The following is an 11,261-nucleotide window of genomic DNA, read 5'->3' as shown; positions in this document are numbered from 1 at the left end:
AGATTTGGTAGAACTGACTGGCACCCAGGCTAAGGACTTAGGGTCAGGACTATCCACACTATCTAGATTAAACTAGATAGTGTGGATGTGCTGGCTTGATGTTTGATGGTAGTGTGTAGCGATCTGTGCTGACTTGATGTTTGATGACGATGTGAGGGTACACACAGAGCCCCTGTAGATAGATGGCTGATTAGGCAATTGTTTGATCGAGCCCCTCTCTGCTCTCCCTCACTACTCCTCCTCTTCAATCTTCAATCTTTCCATCCCTCTTTCATCAGTATAGAAATATACCAGCTGCTCAGCAACACCACATCTAAGAGCCAGAGGAGTTCAGAGACATCATGCTGTATGCGTGTGTGTGTGTGTGTGTGTGTGTGTGTGTGTGTGTGTGTGTGTGTGTGTGTGTGTGTGTGTGTGTGTGTGTGTGTGTGTGTGTGTGTGTGTGTGCACGTTTGTGTGTGTGTGTGTATATGTTTGTGTGCGTGTGAGAGAGCAGGAAAGAGAGTGCATGTGTGCATTACATGTCCTTGTCTCACCCCAAGACAATCTTGCAGCTAAAAATTACAACAGTGTATGCTAAACAATGAAAGTACATTTTTTGTGGTATCCACTACTGAATAAAGAGTTGTTCTCACACCCTAATCTGTTTCACCTGTCTTTGTGATTGTCTCCACCCACCTCCAGGTGTCACCTGTTTTCCAAATTTGTCCCCTGGGTACTTATTCCTGTGTTCCCTGTTTGTCTGTTGCCATGTCATTTTGGTTTGTCAAGTCAACCAGCATGTTATGTCTGTGCTCCTGTTTTTTACTTTTCTCTGTTTTTGCTAGTTCTCCCAGTTTTGACCCTTGCCTGGCTTTACTCTGAAGCCGTCTACGTGACCATACTGCCTGCCCTGACCTCGAGCCTGCCTGCCATTCTGTACCTCCTGGACTCTGACCTAGTTTATGATCTTTTGCCTGTCCACAACCATTCTCTTGCCTGCCCCTTGGATTTTAATAAAAATTAGAGACTCAAACCATCTGCCTCCCGTGTCTGCGTCTGGGTCTCGCCCTGTGCCCTAATAGTTGTGTATGTATTTAATTATGTGTGTGTGCTGTTTTGTATAATCACCAAATTGATTGTTTTGTAACACATTGTTTATAACTTCATCGCGGAGATGTGCTGTCCTGTAAATTAGTGAATGGCGAGTTTATGTTAGTCATTACATACAATCAATCCCATTATGTGGGCATATATGCCTGGTGTCCACTACACACTATGAGTATGGATGAGATGTTGTAAATCATTATATTACAGTGTCCTGTACATTATCTCATTATGTAATTGGGTTCTACAGCCCCCCAGTGACTGTGAGAGTCCTTGTCTGGATGGAGTGTGTGCAGTGTTAAAATAATCAGGGCTGTTTGAGATGCACGGACATGTCTGAGCCCAGATCCATAAACAGCCATCAGAGGGCCACAGAGCCTCATCGGCCCAGTAATAGCCAACCTGATTTATGAGTCCTTCACGCTACCATACTGTACCATACACACATGCACACCAGTGCATGCACACTCTCATCTCATGGCCATACACAGCTCTTGAATTCAACAAGCTCTCACAGTCTCACGCCAGAATTAGTTTCTCAAACATCCAATTTCAAAGTGTTTGGTTACTTTTCTGTATCATTCTAACGTTAAGTTTAGACATTGACTCCAATTATTTAAGGTTAGGCATTAACTCAGAATGATTAAGGTTTGGGTTAAGGTTTGGGTTAAGGTTTGGGTTAAGGTTTTGGTTAAGGTTTGGGTTAAGGTTTGGGTTAAGGTTTGGGTTAAGGTTTTGGTTAAGGTTTGGGTTAAGGTTTGGGTTAAGGTTTTGGTTAAGGTTTGGGTTAGGCTTAAAACAAAAATCTAAAAAGCAACTTTCTATCGCTGGATATGATCAAGCAATCTTTGGAACCAGAGGCAGATGCATATGTAACCGATGTGAAGTGGCTAGCTAGCTTGTGGGGTGTGTGCTAATAGCGTTTCAACCGGTGACGTCACTCGCTCTGAGACCTTGAAGTAGTTCCCCTTAACTGCAAGGGCCGCGGCTTTTGTGGCGCGATGGGTAATGATGCTTCGAGGGTGATTATGTGCAGAGGGTCCCTGGTTCAAGCCCATTGATGATAGATTGAGGCTGTTGACCCGGATCACTGGTTGCTGTGGAAAAGGAGGAGGTCAAAAGGGGGGTGAGTGTAACGGATGTGAAACAGCTAGCTAGTTAGTGGGGTGCGCGCTAATAGTGTTTCAATCGGTGTCGTCACTTGCTCTGAGACCTTGAAGTAGTTGCTCCCCTTGCTCTGCAAGGGCCGCGGCTTTTGTGGCACGATGCTTCGGGGGTGGCTGTTGTCGACGTGTGCAGAGGGTCCCTGGTTCGAGCCCAGGTAGGGGCGAGGAGAGGGATGGAAGCTATACTGTTACACTTACACCCATTCACCATCCCCGTCCACAACACCTACTTGAAGGTAACTGTGTTCACTATTGCCCCTAGTGGCAGGTTTCCACATCCTCTCCCAACGTCCTCTGACATGGATGGATGTTGTATACTGACTTGTATTTATGCAGGGATCATCTGTAAAAGAGACCCTTGTCTCAGTATGACTTCAATGTCAAAATAAAGGTACAAATAAATATTTACAAATGAGAGGACTGAGCCCTGGCCTCTGATGAGCCCTGGCCTCTGATGTACTCTACACACTGCACGTACTGTAACCACATCTGATCCACACACCATGCCAAGCTGCTCCATATCCAAATACAACACCTAACTGGACCTAAAGTGAAAGCAGGGTCAGGACACAATAAACGTTTTGTTAAACAGCATAATACAGTTTTCCATAATGTTCTTTCCAGCTATGGCACATTATTTGTTTTCCTATTTTCAGCCACGACTGTGGATGCTCTTGGGTCCCGCTACAACATCCTGGCATTGTCTCTGTGATTGTCTCTGTTATTGTCTACATTGATAGATGATATGGACTGAAACAGAGGAGGGAAGAGATAATGAGCCTTTTAGAAGACAATGTTACCACCACGGAGATGTGTCACCAGCTCCCCAGCCCCTCCACTTCACAGTACATTACCACAACACAGAACAGAACCACAGCCGAATATGAGCACTGCTCCCCAATAACAAACAACACCACACAGCTTACCTTCTATACGGAATCAATTAACAAGTCACTTTTAGGTAGAACCTTTTTCTCTAAGCTTGTAATGTTTCTTGTTTCTACAGGATAGCTGAGCCTTTAACGGCATTGGACCGCCTATTTTGGGCACTTATCTTGAATGCAAAATAATTATAGTGTAGCAGCAGAGTGTGGAGACATGACAGAACATACTGTAGCAGCAGAGGGTGGAGACATGACAGACCATACTGTAGCAGCAGAGGGTGGAGACATGACAGACCATACTGTAGCAGCAGAGGGTGGAGACATGACAGACCATACTGTAGCAGCAGAGTCTGGAGACATGACAGAACATGAAAGGTTTTTATGAGCGATGAATATTGACTGATTGGAAACCATCACTTTATGAGGCCTGGGGGAATACAATCAATAGCACACCTCATAGAAGGACAGACAGAGAGCTGGCAAGGCTGTTTTAATTTAACATGAGTGTGTGGGTGAATGTCTTACCTTGTAAGTGACGTTCTGAAACGGGCTCAGATCAGCTGTGTAATATTCCCTGGCAGCTTAGCGTGCAGGAATGTTGGGAACAGGTTCCACGGCATTCATTTCAGTCATTACCCACTGGGCAAAGCTTGTTTAATCAAAGTTGTTTCCACGTCGTTTCAACAAAAAAAATGCAATGTGATTACATTTTAATCAACGTGAAAAACTGATTGGGTTTGCAAAAACTTATCACCATAAGGGAATTTTCATGTTTTTTTCACCCAACTTTTGACCTAAAGCCAATGACATGGTGACATTGATTTGATGTTGATTTCACATTAGTTGACAACAAATCCAAAATATACGTTGAACAGACATCTGTTCCCAGTGGGTATCTACCCAACACCTGAGTCCTCTGTGTCAGACACCCATGGCTCCTCTTTCTTCATCTTCCTCTCACTATTTGAGTCATGAGTGCTGCTTAAAATCTGTGGATGAAATGTGTTACAATTCCCTCTTACAGGCTCTGCTGAAAGTTCTCTGACTGCTCCAATAAGTACAAGTCTGTTTCCCTATCTCTGAGTGCACTTTCAGTTCAAGCATTTGGTAACACTTTATAATAAGGTCCAGTAAGTGGTAGGGAAAACATATCTCTTCTAAGCCTGTGTGGCTCTTTGAAATTTTGGAGAGGAGAGGAGAGGAGAGGAGAGGAGAGGAGTGGAGAGGAGAGGAGATGAAGAATCTTTGCTTCAGAGGAAATGAATATTGAAGCTCTTTATTTGCTGTGGGTGTGATGAAATATTCAGAGTATTGTGAGGAGCAGAAAAACCCCATTGAGGAATCATTATGGCTAGCGAGGCTGTGACACAGCTAATCATTTTTTTAAAAATATTGATGGAAAATCCATGAGATTTGTCTGCTTTGAAGAGCTTTGATACCTTTCGGTTGATGTTTTTACTTTTCTAATTGCTATTGTCTTTCCAAGAAGACAGTATAGACTAATGAAATGTACTGATAGGATGTGGTGCATTTGCATTTGCACTAAGCAGCCCTTCTCTATGCATTGTGCATGTATGTGCATTCACATGTGTGTGTTGGCTCCCAGGGTATGGATGGCTCCCTGCTGTCAGTCATGTTAGATCAGTGTTTCCCAACCCTGCAGTATCCCCAACAGTGCACATTTTAATTGTAGCCCTGGACAAGTACACATGATTCAACTTATCAATTAATAATCAAGGCCTCAATGAGTTGAATGAGGTGTGTTTGTCAAGGGCTAAAACAAAACTGTGTACTGTTGGGGGTCCTCGAGGACCAGGGTTGGGAAACACTATGTTAGATGATAAGAGATAAGGATGGTGGAGATGGAAGATGCAGCATGTGGATCTGACAGGGAGAGAAGGAACAGTCCCAGTCCCTCACTAATGAAGGGTGACCCACATGACTCCTCAGCCCCATAGAGCATCTCTATCCCCAGCCTGCACCAATTAGAGCTGCTCCTCAGCCGAGGAACACAGACGCAGAGATTCCACAGGATCAGAGTAGCAGGATGAAAGTGAGTTGGTTGAGAAGGGTTGGTGTTATCTCCCTCTCTCCAAATCTCTCTCTGTGGGGCAAGGTTATTATATACTTTTTATTTTATTAAACCTTTATTCAACTAGGCAAGTCAGTTAAGAACAAATTCTTATTTACAATGATGGCCTACCCAGGCCAAACCATCCCCTAACCCGGACGACGCTGGGCCAATTGTGCTCCGCCCTATGGGACTCCCGATCACAGCCAGTTGTGATACAGCCCGGGCTTTAACTCCAAAACAAAATAAAATAAAATAAAACCAGAATGAATTATATTTGGTTTTAGTTTTGGGGCTGGGGCTGGGGGCAAACATCAAATAGGTTTTCAAGCATTTTTTCTCATGGGGTTTTCAAGCTTCTGAATCACATTGATGTTTACTTTATCATTTAAAGGTAGACTCAGCGAGATTACGTTGCCATGATCAGCACTGCAAACATTGGGCTTGACTGGGTGGTAAGGCTAAAGCAACCGACTGTAGGTGAAAGTCCAACACTAATGTGGCTTTTCAATGTCCCATTTATTTGTTTATATCCACTGTATACATAAAAATACATAAATCGCAGTTTCAGTCATGTCTTTGGTCATGTTCACGTGGGTCAAACAAAAACACCCTAATGATTGGTTGACAATAGAGCCTCCCACAATGCAGGCGATGACTGCAGGATGAAGGTGGTGAAGAGCAACTGAAGAAGCTTGCAGTTGACTGCAATCAAAACTCAATAACCTTTGATCACGTAATTTTATAAAGTTCATGCAGTTGACCTATAGGTGCAAGTCCGCCAATCTTTTGCTCTCACACAGTCACACAAAGTATCTGTGCATGTGCACGGGTGCACAATACGCTGCTACAACATGGTAGCGACGGAACCAAAACAGCAGAGAAGTTTAGCCTCCAGCTCCTGGTTGAAGTGGAAATTGACAGACTACTACTGTTTAATTTGTGCATCAAAGTCATATTTGCTGAGTCTACCAGGTGGTGAAAGTAGGCAACAACACATCTGCCACGCTGATCCTCAACATGGGGGCCCCACAAGGGTGCATGCTCAATGACCCAACACACCTCCAGGCTGTGTAAGGGCTATTTGACCAAGAAGGAGAGTGGTGGAGTGCTGCATCAGATGACCTGGCCTCCACAATCACACGACCTCAACCCAATTGAGATGGTTTGGGATGAGTTGGACCGCAGAGTGAAGGAAAAACAGCCAACAAGTGCTCAGCATATGTGGGAACTCCTTCAAGACTATTGGAAAAGCATTCCTCATGAAGCTGGATCAGAGAATGCCAAGAGTGTGCAAAGCTGTCATCGTACTTTGAAAAATCAAAAATCAAAAATATTTGTATTTGTTTAACAGTTTTTGGTTACTACATGATTCCATATCTGTTATTTCATAGTTTTGATGTCTTCGCTATTATTCTACAGTGTAGAAAATATGTATAATTTTTTTTTTTAAAGATAATGAATAGGTGTGTCCAAACTGTTGACTGGTACTGTACAGCATGTTCTTATGCTATAGTTTTTATTTTACCTCCGGCGAATACCATACTACACAATTGTATCTTCTATGTTTGACCAATGTTTGATTGTTGTTTAATAAAAGTGTGTAAATCATAGTACACTATCTCTAAACTTTATTTCTTACATTTAAAAATCAACACAACTAAGCATGTTGAAGAAGCTTATAGCTCCAAAACCTGCAAAATCTACATCCTTTTCATTGTTTAACAGTAGGCTAAATTCAATGAAAACCAAATGAAAGCCAAATTCCCAATGCTTTTGGTGTAGTGCAAAAGACCTTCAGCCAGTTTACTCTAGTGACTGCTGGTGTCTAAAGTCCTTTTATAGCTTGGGCAAACTGTCCAAATACAGCTATGCAGCTGTTGTTTAATTAACGAAGCGGTCTGGGCCGCCTCAGCTGCTCTGGCTGTCCTGTCTGCTGCACTGGCTGTCCTGTCTGCTGCCCTGGCTGCCCTGTCTGCTGCCCTGACTGTCCTGTCTGCTGCCCTGGCTGTCCTGTCTGCTGCCCTGTCTGCTGCCCTGGCTGTCCTGTCTGCTGCTCTGGCTGTCCTGTCTGCTGCTCTGGCTGTCCTGTCTGCTGCTCTGGCTGTCCTGTTTGCTGCCCTGGCTGTCCTGTCTGCTACATTGGCTGTCCTGTCTGCTGCCCTGGCTGTCCTGTCTGCTGCCCTGGCTGTCCTGTCTGCTGCACTGGCTGTCCTGTCTGCTGCCCTGGCTGTCCTGTCTGCTGCACTGGCTGCCCTGTCTGCTGCCCTGGCTGTCCTGTCTGCTGCACTGGCTGTCCTGTCTGCTGCACTGGCTGTCCTGTCTGCTGCACTGGCTGCTGCCTCATCTTCCCACAGCTGACTGAAGTGATATGATTAGCTGATCCTGCTGCTGACGTTGGGCCTCAAGTGTCTCCTGGTATGAGGCCTCGGTCTCCCTGATGAAATGCAGGTATTCGCTGGTTGTGCTCTAAGTGTGTTTTCTCTTCTCTGAGAAAATATATAGGCAGAGGTAATGATGTACAGTTCACGAATGATAAGGTACAGACTCCAAAGCAAACCTGAGTGCAGCCAGTGTCCGTGCAGTTTTGTTCTCCAACCATGTATTGTCTCATCACATTTATTAAATATTATCCAGCAAAGGCCAGTGGGGAGCCAACCAGATCTACCAACCAGATGCACCAATGATGCAAATAATAAAGGCTATGGGTCAAACTATGATTATTTGAATAAGTGTGACAGTTGTAAATATGCATTCCTAGATCCACACTATCTCCTTGAATAATGTTTAGGAACATCATCTGTGGATGAGTTTGGCCACCCCAAATTGACAGTGAACTGTTAACCATCCAAGAATGGACATTTGGCGACTGATGGTGCAGGGCTCTGAGGTTGTGACTTCACTATTCGAGCACGCAGCTTCCTCTGAGTCTTTAGGTTCAGGAATGTCCTCTGAAAGTATAAGTATGTTTTTATAATGTAATGTTAGATACTCCGGCTAATATCAAACATGCAGCTAAGCCCGCGACATTGGCCTTCCATGGATGTTTATATGACACATTGTTGACCCAGATTCACATCTCGCTCAGTGCTCACTTTCACACACTACAGCTAGCTACACTGAAGACATCAGTAGCTAACTAGATAGTAATTTAGCTAAAAACAATATATTACCGTGCTGATCATCACTGCTCTGCGTCATCATGTCTTCTAATATTGCTGTCTGATACACTTTTTTCTGTTCTTTTTTTAAATGTTTATTTTATGGATTTATTCCTCACGAATCAATGACCCTACAAATGTGACTTTACCTTCTAAAATAATTTTTTGAGTTTTTTATTTCTTCCCCTGCAATGTTTTACTTCCCATCTCGGCTAATGTTTCCCCCTTTTCTTATTTTTTTACCTTTCCATTCCTGGTCGAAGAATCCAGTTGCCTCTGCATGCTGGAGTCTGCTCAAATGCTCACAAGCACCTGGACATCTCCAACTGACAAATCAGTTATCAGTTTTAGCTTTAGAGTTATTGGTTAGTGTAGCTGTATCAAGTTCTATCTGTGGTTCTACCGTTCGTAGACAGATTTACACAACATTGTGACATCTTTGCGTGAGACCAATCATTGAGTATGGCCATTTGTAACAGCACCCACTGGCTTACTTGGTTCGAGGTCAGTACGAGATAATCAAACAAGGCTGATTATGCCCAATTTGTTCCAGGACTCAAGCGGGAATGGCCCTGCAGTGGAAAAGCGCCATTAGAGAATGCTACCCTAAGTACATAGTCATCAAATTCAGACCCTTTACTCAGTACTTTGTTGAAGCACATTTGGCAGTGATTACAGCCTCGAGTCTTCTTGGGTATGATGCTACAAGCTTGGCACACCTGTATTTGGGGAGTTTCTCCCACTCTTCTCTGCAGATCCTCTCAAGCTCTGTCAGGTTGGATGGGGAGCGTAGCTGCACAGCTACTTTCAGCTATTTTTCAATTGGGTTCAAGTCCGGCCTCTGGCTAGGGCATTCAAGGACATTCAGAGGCTTGTCCCGAAGCCACTCCTGGGTTGTCTTGGCTGTGTGCTTAGGATCGTTATCCTGTTGGAAGGTGAACCTTCGCCCCCAGTCTGAGGTCCTGAGTTCTTTGGAGCATGTTTTTATTAAGGATTTCTCTGTACTTTAATTCATTCATCTTTCCCTCAATCCTGACTAGTCTCCCAGTCCTGCCACTGAAAAACATCCCCACAGCATGATGCTGCCACCACCATGCTTCACCATAGGGATGGTGCAAGGTTTCCTCCAGAAGTGATGCTTGGCATTCAGGCCAAAGAGTTCAATCTTGGTTTCATTAGACCAGAGAATCTTGTTTCTCATGGTCTGAGAGTCCTGAAGTGCCTTTTGGCAAACTCCAAGCGGGCTGTCATGTGCCTTTTACCGAGGAGTGGCTTCCATCTGGCCACTCTACCATAAAGGCCTGATTGGTGGAGTGCTGCAGAGATGGTTGTCCTTCTGGAAGTTTCTCCCATCTCCACAGAGGAAAACTGGAGCTCTGTCAGAGTGACCATCAGGTTCTTAGTCACCTCCCTCACTAAGGTCTTCTCCCCCGATTGCTAAGTTTGGCTGGGCGGCCAGCACCAGGAAGAGTCTGTCAACTCTACTGTCAACTGTGGGACCTTATATAGACAGATGTGTGCCTTACCAAATCATGTCCAATCAATTGAATTTACCACAGGTGGACTCCAATCAAGCTGTAGAAACATCTCAAGGATGATCAATGGAAACAGGATGCACCTGAGCTCAATTTCGAGCCTCATAGCAAAGGGTTTGAATACTTACTATGAACATAAAGTAGCCGTTTTTTTATAGTTAGTACATTTTCTAACATTTCTAAAAACCTGTTTTCGCTTTGTATTATGGGCTATAGTGTGTAGATTGATGAGGAAAGATTTTGAAATTAATTGATTTTAGAATAAGGCTATAAAGTAACAAAATGAAAAGGGTCTGTCTGAATGCTTTCCGAATGCACTGTATTATATATATTCCGGATAAAAACGAAATATAAATATTTTGATACTAAATAAAGACGAATTAAGTGGATCTGAAAACTAAATTTAACTAACCTAAATTTCAAATAAAAATCAAAAAGCTTATTTTTCAAAAATTTGGTGCACAAATTTGTTTTCATCCTTGTTAGTGAGCATTTCTCCTTTGCCAAGATAATCCATCCAGCTGACAGGTGTGGTATGTCAAGATTAAATGATTAAACAGCATGATCATTACACAAGTACACCTTGTGCTGGGGACAATCAAATGTGCAGTTTTGTCTAACAACACAATGCCACAGATGTCTCAAGTTGAGGGAGCGTGCAACTGACATTCTGACTGCAGGAATTTCCACCAGAGTTATTGCCAGAGAATTGAATGTTCATTTATCTTCCATAAGCCGCCTCCAACGTTGTTTTAGAGAATTTGTCACTACGTCCAACTGGCCTCACAACCATAAACCATGTGTATGGCATAGTGTGGGTGAACAGTTTGCTGATGTCAACATTGTGAACAGAGTGCCCCATGGTGGCGTTGGGATTATGGTATGGGCAGGCATAAACCATGGACAATGAACACAAGTGTATTTTATCAATGGCAATTTGAATGCACAGAGATATAGTGACGAGATCCTGAGGCCCATTGTCGTGGGACAACATTCTACAGGCAACAATCAACAGTCTGATCAACTCTATGCGAAGTGGATGTGTCGCACTGCATGATTCAAATGGTGGTCACACTACTGACTGGTTTTCTGATCCATCGCCTACCTTTTTTTAAAGGGATCTGTGACCAACAGATGCATATCTGTATTTCCCTTCATGTGATAGGGCCTAATGAATTGATTTCAATTGACTGATTTCCTTATATGAACTGTAACTCAGTAAAATCTTTGCATGTAAAATCTTTGAAATTATTGCATGTTGCATTTATATTTTTGTTCAGTATTTATTAACAACCTTGGTGCACACACAGGCACACACACACACATGCCAAGGTGCATGAGGCACTGTGGATGAGGTG

At 43.5% G+C, this 11,261-nt stretch overlaps 1 protein-coding gene across 1 annotated transcript; it reads left to right on the top strand.

The window, feature by feature from the left end:
* Nucleotides 1-2,087: 2,087 nt before the first annotated feature.
* LOC139374502 (cuticle protein 16.5-like) lies at nucleotides 2,088-7,568 on the top strand. Its single transcript, XM_071115508.1, has 2 exons — nucleotides 2,088-2,091; nucleotides 7,123-7,568. Exons 1-2 carry the CDS (start codon nucleotides 2,088-2,090, stop codon nucleotides 7,566-7,568), a joined length of 450 nt encoding a protein of 149 aa, XP_070971609.1.
* The last annotated feature ends 3,693 nt before the right edge of the window (nucleotides 7,569-11,261 follow it).

The sequence above is a fragment of the Oncorhynchus clarkii genome, chromosome 19 (genome assembly GCF_045791955.1).
Source record: "Oncorhynchus clarkii lewisi isolate Uvic-CL-2024 chromosome 19, UVic_Ocla_1.0, whole genome shotgun sequence".
In the NCBI taxonomy this organism is placed as follows: Eukaryota; Metazoa; Chordata; class Actinopteri; order Salmoniformes; family Salmonidae; genus Oncorhynchus; species Oncorhynchus clarkii.
Note: the sequence above shows the minus strand (reverse complement) of the source record. Positions and strands in the feature narration are given on the sequence as shown.